This window comes from Oryza sativa, chromosome 4 (assembly GCF_034140825.1).
Source record: "Oryza sativa Japonica Group chromosome 4, ASM3414082v1".
NCBI classification, from domain to species: domain Eukaryota; kingdom Viridiplantae; phylum Streptophyta; class Magnoliopsida; order Poales; family Poaceae; genus Oryza; species Oryza sativa.
This window is the reverse complement of record NC_089038.1, coordinates 28099360-28113462: the sequence shown is the minus strand read 5'-3', so window position 1 is coordinate 28113462 and position 14103 is coordinate 28099360. Positions and strand designations below refer to the sequence as shown.

Sequence of the window (14103 nt, the reverse complement as noted above, 5' to 3'; positions counted from 1 at the left end):
GCAGTACTAATCAATGACTCAGCAAATCTAATCAAATCGTCATCAAACATAAATTTCATGGGATTGCTATTCACCAGTCAATTGATTTTTATTTTCTTAAATATCAGCCACTGGGGTAGATGACAACAAGTGCATTCCTTGTTGGCTGGGTATACAACACAGATGGGGGAAATTTCGACTCACAGATGTAAGTATGCAACATCGATACACAACATAACAAATGCTGATGAAATCATGAGATGCACCGTGATAGCATCACCAGCTAACAACACCACCCATGGATCATCGGGATCATCTACTGCGTGACAATGAGAAACATCACTGACGAAACCCTTGCAACGATTTCTTTTTAGTAAACATTAACCGAAGCTCTGCTTCGGACCTCGGTTGCAGTTCAGATCAGAGAAACTCATAAGCAATGGACTTCTCTTCCTTGAGCTCGGTCGCCGAGGTTTCCATCTTGGAGCGTGCAAAGTCGTCAATCTCAAGACCTGGAGTGCGAACAAAGCGAACATTCTTAGGCTGATCTCATCCTGCAATGTATCTGAATCACAAGGATTCCATGAGCTCACCCTGCACGACAGACCACTCCCCCTTCTCGCAGGTCACCGGAAACGAGAAGAAGACGCCCTCGGGGACGCCATAGCTGCCGTCAGAGTAAACGCCCATGGACACCCACGTACCCTGATGAGGAGAGGACGAGCAAATGCTGGAATTATTAGATGTGATCGATCGGAATTCGGAGGAAGGTATGCAGGGGAGGGGATATGGACCTTTGGGGTTCCAAGGATCCAGTCTCTCATGTGGTCGCATGCCGCGCTGGCGGCGGACAGCGAGCTCGACTGCTTCCGCGCCTTGATCACCGCCGCGCCTCGCTGCTGCACGTCGGTGACGAACTCCTCCCTCAGCCTGTCGACACATGGTGGTGGAGCCACTATCAGAACTCGTTACCACACATGCATTTTTACTTGACGAGTTCCGTACCATATCTCGTCGGCGATGAGCTCCCTGACGGGCCTCTCGCCGCGGTCGGTCGAGACGGTGGCGTGGCTGGCGTCGGGGAACTGCGTGGAGGAGTGGTTGCCCCATATGATGGCGTTCTTGACGTCGCCGACGTGCACGTTCAGCTTCTCGGCGACCTGGCCGAGGGCGCGGTTGTGGTCGAGCCTGGTGAGGCAGGTGATGTTCTTGGCCGGGATTGCCGGGGCGAACTCCTTCAGGACGAGCGCGTTGGTGTTCGCGGGATTGGCCACGACCAAGACCTGCAAACTCCGGCAAGATCATGCTGGTTTGACTTTATAATAGAAATCCTAATAGGTACTTCATACGTTTCATACGTTTCATAATGTAAGTCATTCTAACATTTTCCACATTTATATTGATATTAATAAATTTAAACATCATTTTCTACATTCATATTGATGTATATATCTAGATTCATTAACATCAATATGAATGTGAAAAATGCTAGAATGACTTATATTGTGAAATGGATGGAGTACTAGTTAGGAACCCAACATAAATATCAAAAGTTTTAACTGGCATCCGTTAGGCAGCACCGATAATAATAGTCATCAGTACCGATTACACAATTGAAACCTATATCAACATATAGGTGCCTGTTTTTAAGTGAGGGCCATCAACAATTACTTCGTCGTGATAACCAGTGGACCCACACCAAGATGCTAGTTGGGTGAAATAACCGGCACCTATAATTTGCGTGAAGTATAGTTTATTTGTTTTTTACCGTCCAATGGCCGGTACTTGTACCGGGCGGTACCAAATTCCTAGTCGTTGGATCTGGCCCGATCCAACGGCTGGTAGAGTTTGATACCAATTCTGTCCCTGGTACAGTACCGACCTAAGAACTAAGGTGGAAGGGCAAAAATATAATTATGTGCAATAGATGGATGTGAGTCGGGCAGATAGGGTGATATGGTTCCCACCAACACCACTGCCGCCAAGAGTGTGTCAACCTCGTCCACGCTGCGCCGTGAAGAACTCCGCTTCGTCCGCCCCTCACCGCCGGGAAGGACTCCTCCTCCTCGCCCCCTCGGCGCCGGGAAAGAATCCTCCTTCTCCGCCCGTCGGCGCCGGGAAGGACTCCTTCTCGGCCCCTCGGCGCAGGGAAGAAATCCTCCTTCTCCGCCCACCAGCGCTGGGAACGACGACTTTAACTCTGCCGCCCTGATTGAGCGCATCCCTGCTCATTTTCTCTCCCGATCCTACCCATCCGGGATTGAACGGTCGGATGAGTTTTGGTACCGACCAATTCCAGTACCGGGCAGTACAACTTGGTGGACGGTAAACATGTAAACATGCTGATAGTTTATAGGTGTCGTTTTCTATTACCAACCGGCATTATGTATGAATATGGGTGCTAATCGTCTCAAACAGTACCTCGTGGGTGCACACTTGAACGGCAAAATCACTATAAATATTGGTTCTAGCCCGTTTCTTTTTTACTGTTCCGTAGTAGCAGTAGTGTTTTAGCATAGAAATTGTGTACTTGCGTATACGTGATGCGTCGTCATTCACCTTGCAGTTTGGGGCGGCGTGCTGATGGAGCGCAGAGGCCTGGGATTTGTAGATTGTCACGTTCTTGCTAATCAAATCTTTCCTCTCCATCCCGTCTCTCCTCGGCCATCCACCGATGACGATGGCGACGTTGACGCCCTTGAACGCCTCAGCCTCGTCACTCGTCGCCACCACTCCTACACAATTGAAGCATCATGTTTTATACTCGGGCGACCAGCGCAACGAGGGAAACTTGAAGGTACAAGGTCACGCACCTCTGAGCAGCGGCAGCGCAGCGTCGATCAGTTCCATCCTGACGCCGTTCAGAGCATTGGCCGCGACCGGCAGATCCAGCAGGTGGAGCACCACCGGCTGGTCGGCTCCTAGCATGAGGCCCCTCGCGATCATCGCGACAATGGCATACCCTATTTGCCCTGCAAAAAACAGCACAAAATGTCGTCAGTGAATTTGTTTTCTCGACTTCTGGTCGTATTTTTGGTTTAGCTGCTTAAGTGTTTGATTAGCTTCCGAGTTCTGTATTACCTGCGGCGCCGGTGACAAGAACCTTGACAGGCTTCTTCGGCTCATCTCTCAGTAACCACGGGCACCATTTTGCCAGACGCTGGAAGAGGGAATTGGATGACATCATGGTTTTTTCTCTGTGAAATTTGTATGTGGATGACAAATTTTAGGAGCCTAGCTTTGATATGGGTTCAGCTGAAGCAACTCATACAAATAGCACCAAGTAGGCCATACACCATGATACCTTACTGGCTTACCTTGATGAACTTGATGCTAAAGGCTCAGATTCCATGCTGATTTCTGCAAGAAATGGAGCTTCCTGGTGCAAACTGCAAAGCTTGGTATAATGTTGAGAAGGTGAACGGAACTACCAACCTTGGCTGATGTGAATTCATAGGAAGCCATTTGGCTTATTTTAAGCATAAGCGAAACGGCATATTTGCAAACAAAAGATAATTTATGAATAAAACTTTTATATATGTGTTCTTGGCGATTTAAAAGCAAAAGCTGAAAAATAAACTTCAATGAAAAAACTTTAAAATTAACTTTAAATTTTAGCTAATAAGTATAAGTATAAGCAAAAAGATGAGACCGATAGTATGAACTTGATGGTCTCAAGTGATTTTGACAATAATAAATTTTACAAAATTACAGATACTTTGGGGGTCTAATTATCACAAAACTACAGATTTAAGAATGTTTATCACAAAACTACAGATTTAACGTCAAACTTTTCATGGAACTACAGATTTAATGCACCATATCAGAAAACTATAGATTTAGTGATGAAGTTATCACAGAACTACATATTCTAGACTTGGATCATAGTATTATTATTTATTAAAAGTTATAAAATCTGTAGTTTTATGATAAATAGTTTTTAAATGTGTAGTTTTGTGATAAAATAGTTGTTAAATCTATAGTTTTGTGATATAATATCTTAAATCTGTAGTTCCGTGATAAATTTAACACTAAACCTGTAATTTTGTGAAACACGTTCTTAAATGTGTAGTTTTGTGATAGTTTGATCAAATTATATGTAGTTTCGTGAAATTTACTCTTTTGGCAATTAAGGAAGATGTGCGAAACTGCATGCTTTTCTTTTCTTTGGTAAACAAAGTCTTAACCCTAATACTGAACTGATACAAGTACACAAAAGTTTAATCTGCACTGGTACGCGTAGACCATAACAGCAAGCAATAGGATGCCTGATTCAACAATCAACTCAGAGAGAAAGACAAGGGTTTAAAGGCTGTGTTTAGATCCAAAGTTTGGATCTAAACTTCAGTCCTTTTCCATCACATCAATCTGTCATACACACATAACTTTTCAGTCACATCATCTCCAATTTCAACCAAAATTCAAACTTTGCGCTGAACTAAACACAGCCAAAGATTTATGGAGACCGAAGAGCATGGCCTTTTGTAGTATTGTAAGTTCAAGTGCCTTAATTGATTAATGACAAATCTAACTATATGAGACTAATCGTTTCATTTTTATGAGCCTTTCTTTGACTAGTCTCATTTGGATACAAAAGTAAAAATGATGAGAGGTATGTATTAAACTTCACATATTCTAACTTGGTCTCTCTTGTGGATCCAAAATATAGTGTGAGCTTCCTATTTGATCTTTATTGATTATGTGCATATGCGTTCCTTCATATCCATATGTATGCACATCTTGAGGGAGAGCTTATTTTATATTTTTGTTTATTATAAGATTTCTATCTTGATTTGAAATCATTTTTCATCTCATCTCTCTATATTGTTTATATCGAATTATTATCTATCACCAAAGAGAGAAAAGATTGAAAGATCTTGGATTAAACAATTTGCGTAATTGTTACTTTGGTGATACATGATAAACCGATGTTTATGGGATTAACCTCTCTTTTGCATAAGTTGTCTACTAGGTTATTTCCCGATAATGAGATGCGGAAGACATGCATTCTTTTGTGATGTACCTTAATCATGACAAGGATGAAATGCATGGAGATAAAACGATATGTACCACTTCTTATCTCCTACTTTTTGATAGGTTCATATATATGATTTCCATGTAATTGATATATAAGTGTGAGACTAATGTTTACTCGAATGTTATCTTATTTAGTCTCATTTACATTGAGAACATGGAGATCATGAAGGTATATGTTTTATGTTGGTCTACATCATTACTTCATATGCCTTCTCTATATGTATAGGATAAATCCCCATTGGTCATTCTCTAATTATGCATACACTTGCATCTCTTGTATATTTATTTGTATGCATATATTTAGGGGGAGCAAATCCTATACATTTATTGTGCATGTTCTAGATCTATGTTGTTCACCTATTATTTATATCGGATATTTGCACTTGAGCTTGCATACGAGTATATGACACTTGTGATGTTAATGAATACTCAACAAACATATCCATATCTTTCATATGCAACCGGTTGGTCATCAAGTGAAGGATGACAACCGATTTGTTGAGACTAATGTTCTCCTTTGAGGTGTGAAAAGGAATAGGTCCCACTACGATGAGGCTAATGAATGACACCATGGGTTAGTGGTCACCAAGCCAAGGACATCGTCATGTTGGCAAGAATGAAGTCAAGCTTGTGATGAGAATAAAGTCTTGACAAAGGATGGACAAGACCTCGGCATAAACATGGTTCAACCGGATGGTCACAAGTGTTGATCTCGGCTCAAGCTTGACCCCAAGATGGATGGCACAAGGCAAAGGTATAATGTAGCTAAGAATGTTTTCTTAGTCTTTTCCCGGTCTTGGTGTTTGGTGTAGACCGGATTTGCTAGATAGGCGCCGTACTATCAATAGGGGTCTATGAAGCGAGCTTGTTGATGATCTTGTGCCATATTAGTTCATATGCATGTAGGTGCATTTTGTGGGTTTGTCTAAACAAGTGTGATGAGTTTTCTCAAGTCCTAAACCAAGAGAGAAGTAGGCATGTCCAATAGGAGTGAGTGACATCTTGTGGGTATGTCCGGTGGATATCCTTTGGAGTGTGAGCCCTTTATCCTTGACTTTAGTTGTTTTTCTTGGATGGATTTTTCATGGGTTGGATGGTCCTTTGAATAAGCTTTCCATAGAGTCCAAGAACGCCAAATTCCGAGACCCGAGTCAAGAGATATCGCCGTTTTACTAACGGTCGGTTGAGCTGAAAAGTGACATGCGGTCTGACCGTGGGCCTTAGGCCGGTCTGACCGGGTCTGTTAGCCGGTCTGACCGGTGTGGTAAGGCCGGTCTGACCGGCCCCACTGGTCTGTTGCACTGATCTGGTTTTTGGTGGCGATACAGAGCCGCTAGAGCCGCAACCGGTCAGACCGAGCCGACGGCGGTCTGACCGAGCCATGGACGGTCTGACCGGCCACTACACTGCGGTCAGACCGGCCAGGTTGAGTGGGCCCAATAATTTCCCTGTTCTAGCCGTTACAAAGTGGTCCGGTCTGATCGGCCTCACAACGGCGGTCTGACCGGCAGAGCACAAAGTTGGGGATTTCGGTTCCAATGGCTAGTTTTGGTGGTTGGGTATATATACCTACTCCCCAGCAGCAAGGGTAAGGTTTTGGCACTCCATTGCATTATCTTGAACCATTGCAAGAGCTCTCACACCCTTGTGCACTTAGTTTATCTAGTGAGGTGTTAGAGAGTGAGTTAAGCCAATCCAAGTGCATTGCTTCATTGCTAGTGTGGCACCTGATCATCCTCGGCAAGCATCCTAGATTTGTTACTCTTGGAGGTTGCCGCCTCCTAGACGGCTTGTGGAGGTGTTGCCCGGTGACCTCTCCGAGGAGATTGTGGAGGAGGCCCGGCGCCGTTTGTGAGTGGTTTGGAGTTCACCACCTTCGGAGTGAAGGAAGAACTACCCTAGTGATCGAGGCTTGGGTAGTCCTCTCCGTGGGCCGGCTCCCACCTTGCCCACCCCTTGACCAAGGGGGCGTGCGGTGGCTTCGTGGTTGAGCGGTGGAGTTGGGCTCGCCTCAACGGGGATTAGGAAACCGGCGAGTTTCCGAACCTCAGTGAAAAATTCCTTGTCTCTTGTCTCATTTATTTGTTGCATTTACATTTGTGCAATTTACTTTCATAGAGACATATTTGAGCCCATATCACCTATGTTTGCAAAACTTAACTTAGTTGCTTAGTTAACCTTGCACCTCACCTTGCCTAGCAACATAGGTTAGTTTTGTTTAAGTGCCATTAAGTTTTAAAACCGCCTATTCACCCCCCTCTAGTCGGCCTCCTTGATCCTACAAGTATATGGCACCAAAATCTTCCGATGGAAGCAAATGTTATTGAATTTTTTTTCATTCCCTAAAGGTATGTCCCCACGTTTGTTTGTAAGTATGAAATACTAATCAAATAGTTATAGAACACTTTAAAAATAAAACTATTGGTCAATTAGTTATTTATCATCCTGCAAAAAACTAATTTCAAACTTGATTTACAAAATGTGAAAAACAGAAATACACACTGAATACTACTAGTCAGATTTGTATTCCAAGTTGTCTAGTTCGATTTAAATTTGCATGTTGGTGTAATGATATCTCACACAATTATTTATGTTATAATTGTTTTTAGAATTTTTCATAGCCAGGCAGTGTATCAGGTGAAAACCAAGCATCCTGTGCAAACTTGGAAACTCTCAATCAAGTCCACAGGATGCTCATCCGATGGCTAGGGACAGAGGTGGGCTAATTTTGCACTTAACCGCCCGCAATTAGCCATAGTAATCTCGTTTTTTTTGCAAATCACCCCCCGCCCAATCCCAGCGTCGCTTCGTGTGGCCGGTTGGCCGCCGCGGGCGTCATTTCGTTTGGCCGCCGCCCTCCGCCCGCGAATCGCTCCCTCGCGCCTGGCCACGAATGCAGGCCCGCCCAGCCGGCTCAACTCCGTCACTAGCCCGCTGAGGTGCGCCACGCGCCATCGTTTCGTGAGGCCCGCCGAGGTGCGCCTCACGAAACCGTGATGGAGTCCAGCGTGTGCAACGGCATGGAGTCTGGCACGCACGACATCCTTTCTACGCACGCACGAACGCCCACTTCGGCATTGGCAGTGGCAGCCCTTCATGCCGTCGTTAGTCGTTTCTCCTATAATGCTTTCATCTTGACTTTGATAGAAATTATTTTGATCCTTGCTAACGTGCCTGCATGCAGTGGATGGTGAACCTGTAGTCACTGTTGATTCTGCCTCTGTTGAGGCTACCGCCATGGATCATGCCGTCATCACCATCGACGCCGGAGTTGGAGTCCACCTTGAACATCCAAGCACACCACAGCCAAAATCTTCTCTGAGTATAATAGTAAGTTGCAAAGAACATTTGAACATTAGGAAGAGCAAGGAGAAGAAGGCTGGAAGTGGAAGTAAGGATACAAATAAACGGAAGTGTCAAAATGTAAGCAAGCAGTGGATCATGATGCACGCAATTGCCCAAACAATGTTGTTGGCTGATATTTCAAGTTCCCGTAACCTTTTAAGTTCAATTGAGCAAAGTACTATTATAAACACTTTTTTTACTAGTGGCATCATTCAGCTTATTGCTGCTAATTTTCAGATCAATTGTGCTAAATTTTGAGTTAATCATTCAGCTTTTGGATTTTCAGTTCACTGCGATGTTGAAAAAGTTTGACCCAAGAAGGCAAATTGAAAAAGTTTGTCTTTCAAAGGACAATCTTCACTGTGACTGTAATTTGAACACTTGAAAATATTACTGAATTTAGACCATGCCCATTCACAAGAAGTTCACAGATAACAACATTCATATTCACAGAGCTGCTCACAGGTAACAACACAGATGACACAATTCACAGAATTTTGTATCTCTTGCTAGGACAGATAATAACACAGATAACTTGCTAGGACAGCAGCAACAGATTCCTGTCAACATCTTCAATCTACAGCAACAGCTCCCAAATGCCAGAAAATGACTATGCAGTAGCACGGCTGGGGCCGGGGCTGTTGCGGCGGCGGCGAATCGCGGACGAGGGAGCGGTGACTCGCGGGCGGAGGGTGGCGACCAGACGAAACGACGCCCGCAGCGGCCACACGAAGCGACGATGGGATTGGCGGAGGGTGATTTGCAAAAAAATGAGATTACTATGGCTAATTGTGGGCGGTTAAGTGCAAAATTGGCCCACCTCTATCCCTAGCCATCAGATGAGCATCCTGTGGTCTTGATCGAGAGTTTCCAAGTTTACACAGAATGCCTGGTTTTCACCTGATACACTGCCCACATAAAAAGGATGAGTGCACATCCCCTTAAGGGACAAAATGACATTCCCAATGTCATGGAACTGGTTTACTGATGAAACACCAAACCAGGTGAAATGTTATGACCTGTTTAGGTGCCTATCTCCTTCTGTAATGTTGGAGATATCTAACCATTTCCAAAAAGTTATAGAGATTATGTGAGCACAAGGTTGTATGGCTCAGTGCAGCTTGCATTAGAATATCAGAGGGCTTGATTGTATCTGCAGAAACAGGTCAGGAAATGAACAAAGAAAACATCCACCAGTCTCTGAAATGCTGGGTATTCTCAATGATATGCCTAATGAGATAAGCTAAAGAACCATTAAGGCATTGTTTAAGCCTAAACACCAAATGAAGTTTGCATAATGAATAGGGGCATGACAAAGTATCTACTCTTTCTCTTTCTTGCAAGGACCTAATCTATGCCATTATTGGCTTGAGCTCGTATGACCACCGCCAGAAGTGCTAATGACATTGATTAGTAATTTGGTATGAACTACCAGAAACCCCATTCCCATTTCAGAGGAAACTCGTATGAATTCCTGATTATCTGTGGTCCATAAATTTTTTGTTTCATATGCCCGAAGAACAAGTTTTGTATGAAAAAATTGTGATAATAAGGAGAGACTTGGTATCAAATACTACTCTTTTTTTTAGCTTTGAGAGAGAAGAAAATGGTGAGATAGGGACTCGAACCCAGGCCAGGGCTTGCTCCTGGTAGCTCCCTACCAGTACCAGATGAGCTATCCACCGTTCTGTTTTGTATGAAAAAGTGAATTCCAAGAAACTCTGCACAAATGCTGACTGCACAAATAATGAGCTGAGCAACTACAGAGGATAGCATAAAGAAGTTTGCCTGGTTTGGTCGTCTAATCATCTCCTTCATGCCATGAAGTCATTACCACTCATTCTAGCATTATCATATTGTTGAAACCTATTATTTCAATTGCCGGACCAGCCACGAACTCAATTGATTTAATTGCTAGCCTTACCTACTCCAGAGTGTCCATTGGATTCCTGTCACAATCCCTTTTCCGACCGCTCTTTGAACTGAACCTTCGGTCATAAATTACATGAATGATTGGTAACAACAAAATTCAGGTTTGGGCTAATTAATTTTCGCCAGGCTGGCAAAGATAACCGGCCAAGTTTTGCATTAAGAAGGAGAGAGTTTTACAGCAGCCCCTAAACCAGAAAAGGCTTAGGTTACAAAAAAAACTTCACAACAATAAAGACAATAAACAAGCACAGCTGCTAAAACCTCAGGAAATTAACCGCCAGCGATTGCGCTCAGTAGCCCAGCAGCCTTCCATGTTTCCCATTCGTCGACAATTGTGGCACAAAGGTGAACCGCTGAAGTAGCTCGTCCATCAAACACACGTGCATTCCTTTCCTTCCAGACTATCCATGTTACCAAGATAACCCCAACATCAAAGGTCCTCCGATCTCTTGTGAACTGATTTGCGTGCTTCACACCACCAATCCAACATGTCGTCCGTGGGGGAAACACAGGAGAGTCCCAGGCAACTCCTGATTCTCGTCCAAACTGCCCTCGTGTACTCGCAAGCGTGGAACATATGGGCACATGATTCAGCATCCTTCCCGCAAAGGTGACAGTATGGAGCCAAGTGCCATCCTCGCCGCTGGAGGTTGTCCGCCGTTAGGCATGCTCCACGTATGGCAAGGAACATGAAGAACTTGCAACGGGTCGGCGCGCGAGACTTCCAAATCAGCTTCCCAACCGCCGAGCGTGTCTTCCCAGTGCAGAGGAGTGAATAGGCTGATTTTACTGAGAAACCACCATCTGTGGCAGGCTTCCAAGAAAACAAATCAGGCTGAGTAGGGTTCAAGGAAACGGTGGCAACAAGGTCCCAGATTTGGAGGTATTCAAACATCGCTTACAGTGAAAGACCTCCCCTGATGTCGCCGGTCCAGGCATCATCCTGCAGCGCCGAATGAACCGTTCTGCCTCTGTTTTTAACAAAGGAACACAGGATTGGGGCTCGGTTCAGGATCGACCCCCCATCTGGGAGCCAGTCATCTGTCCAGAAGAAGGAACTCTTCCCGTCACCCAGCACAATCCTGCATCCGGCCGCTAGACAATGTTCGGCTTTCCTATCTTGCGGCAATGTGAAGGACACCCAGTGGCGCTCCGGCTAGACACGCCGCAGCCAAAGCCACCGCGTCCGAAGGGCAATGCCCATTCTGCCAAGATTGATGATGCCCAACCCGCCATTTTCGATCGGCAGACAGAGCTTATCCCAAGCAACTAGGTTGCATCCACCCAGTGCATCCTCATCCCCCTTCCACAAGAAACCAAGAAACCGTGGTCTCTTGTTCACATACTCTTCAGTGGTTGTCTTTTGTAACTTCCATTGCAGGGAAAACTTCTACTACTATTCATAATGCAATACCTAAGTAAAGATCAACAAAGTATATCACTTCCAATACAAGATTGCAGAAGTTCCTTTACAGCCAAGAAAAACTGTTGTTCAAGTAATATTCAGAAATTTGATTTCTCCTACATTTAGGAGTCAAGGAAGAGAAGAAGATAAGATATTAGATAATACATCAAGAACATGACCCAACAACAGTTTAGTCATTACAATGCTCCATAATGTTTATTAGCCAATAGATAAGATAATACATGACCCGATAGCTTCTTTCTAATTGTCTTGTGGTGTATCCTAACGTGGTTCATGTCTAAACAATCACAATAAACACAAAGTTCAGGCGTTCAGCAGAACAGAGTGGTTGGTCGGCCAATATAAACCACAAAACACGATTAGTTTTTAGATTATCAATCTTGTGGTTATCATTTCACGCCACCCATAATATTGTAGTGAACATTTAGGACTGTCCATCAAGTCATTACAGTCACCTGTTGTGTGTATAAAAGGGGGCCTGAAGAAGGGCTTTACCTGCATCAGTGTGATCAACCATCTCCTTTGAAGTCCTAGCCTAAAAGCTCTTCTACTCGCATAAAGAAAGATGGTGAAGCTTGCATTTGGAAGCTGCGGCGACTCTTTCAGTGCCTCGTCCATCAAGGCCTATGTCGCGGAGTTCATTGCCACACTCCTCTTTGTGTTCGCCGGCGTCGGCTCCGCCATTGCCTACGGTGAGCTCCTTATTTATGTTTCAAAAAACTTCCATCCCAACTCTGCTTGTACCACTTAGCACAGTGATCATTCTATGTTTCTCATCTAAATCTTTGTTGTGCAGGGCAACTGACAAAGGGCGGCGCGCTAGACCCAGCTGGTCTGGTGGCGATCGCCATAGCCCATGCCTTCGCGCTGTTCGTCGGAGTTTCCATGGCCGCCAACATCTCCGGTGGCCACTTGAACCCCGTTGTCACCTTCGGCCTCGCCGTCGGTGGCCACATCACCATCCTCACCGGCATCTTCTACTGGGTCGCTCAGCTGCTCGGCGCGTCCGTCGCGTGTCTGCTCTGCAGTTCTCCACCCACGGACAGGTTGGTTTCCATCATGCTGCCACGTTGTTGTGCTTTGTACTTCGCACTTGAGCTAAGTGAATCGGGCTTGCTAATTCGCAGGCTATCCCGACGCACGCCATCGCCGGAATTAGCGAGATCGAGGGCATGGTGATGGAGATTGTGATCACGTTCGCGCTGGTGTACACGGTGTACGCCACGGCGGCCGACCCGAAGAAGGGTTCCCTCGGCACCGTCGCGCCCATGGCCATCGGCTTCATCGTCGGTGCCAACATCCTGGCGGCGGGGCCCTTTAGCGGCAGTTCCATGAACCCTGCCCGCTCCTTCGGCCCGGCCGTCGCGGCCGGCAACTTCGCCGGCAACTGGGTGTACTGGGTCGGCCCACTGATCGGTGGTGGCCTGGCCGGGCTCGTCTACGACGACGTGTTCATCGCCTCCTACCAGCCGGTCGGCCAGCAGGAATACCCATGAAGATCATCGAATCCGAACCGTCGCTGCTGTTGATTCCAATTTCCATCCATGTCACGTCTCGCTTCCTTTTGTATATGGTCTTCCCGTTTCCTTCCTTTTTCGTTTTTGGTTTTGAACACAAATTCTCGTGAAGAAGATGTAAGATCAATGTGTGTTTTAATTCTTATTCTGTGATGAACAATTGGCATCTGTGATTATTGGTTTTGATATTTGGAGATTATCGTCGAAGTTGTTTTGGAGATAATCAATTTTCAGGTGATGATCGGATTCACTGTTATTTTATGTGACCGGTCTGACCAGGCTGTGTATGCCGGTCAGACCAGCGGTGATCGAGCGGTCAGACCGGCCGGCCCGCGGTCTGACCGGCCGACGCTGTGTCGGTTTCGGTTTCGGGTTGTTTCTTTGGATATCCGTGATTGTTTCATGGTTATGGCTTCTAGATGGATACTATACGTATGTAATACTGTTGTTTGCTAACAATGAGTCAAGTTGGTGATAGCTTGGTCTCGGAATATAGTTTCTTTATTTGTTTCATGTGTAGGTGACTCGATGCCTAGGGAGAGTATTTGCGGTGATGGACCGGGAGTCGGCTTGGTGGTAAGACGATGTCCGTGGTGGTCAGATATTATGCGGGATACTAAGGCTAGAGTTGATGCACGTGGTTGGTGAAGATTCCATATGGCATACGATGGAGGTATTGTGTGCGTTTGGGATGCGGAGTCGAATTTGGAAGGAGTCCAAATTTGGTACAATTGGTTATGTAAAGTTTGTGTCTTGTACTAGAGAGTTTCCTAAGGTGTTTAGGACTCTTAGTATGAGTTTGGTTCGTGGCTTTAGGCTGCCTACCTCATGTATAAATAGAGGGGGAGCGTGAGGCTTCCCGGTATC

The 14103-nt window shown here is 45.3% G+C and overlaps 1 protein-coding gene and 1 pseudogene across 1 annotated transcript; one reads left to right on the top strand and one right to left on the bottom strand.

The window, feature by feature from the left end:
• Positions 1-69: 69 nt before the first annotated feature.
• LOC4336595 (malate dehydrogenase, cytoplasmic-like) lies at positions 70-3275 on the bottom strand. The gene is made up of 7 exons (XM_015778998.3): positions 3061-3275; positions 2793-2951; positions 2539-2714; positions 985-1262; positions 774-909; positions 573-684; positions 70-491 (listed from the first exon to the last, which is right to left on the bottom strand). Exons 1-7 carry the CDS (start codon positions 3164-3166, stop codon positions 400-402), a joined length of 1059 nt encoding a protein of 352 aa, XP_015634484.1. The 5' UTR covers positions 3167-3275; the 3' UTR covers positions 70-399.
• Positions 3276-12222: 8947 nt separating this feature from the next.
• Positions 12223-13435, top strand: LOC9271254 (aquaporin TIP2-3-like; annotated as a pseudogene).
• Positions 13436-14103: the final 668 nt, after the last annotated feature.

Excerpts from the sequence above, each read along its gene's own strand:
- LOC4336595 (XM_015778998.3), bottom strand. The coding sequence starts at position 3,166 with ATGATGTCATCCAATTCCCTCTTCCAGCGTCTGGCAAAATGGTGCCCG. Across the intron at positions 2,715-2,792 it reads TGCGCTGCCGCTGCTCAGAG|GAGTGGTGGCGACGAGTGAC; the intron begins GTGCGTGACCTT and ends TCAATTGTGTAG. Across the intron at positions 910-984 it reads CTCATCGCCGACGAGATATG|GCTGAGGGAGGAGTTCGTCA; the intron begins GTACGGAACTCG and ends ATGTGTCGACAG.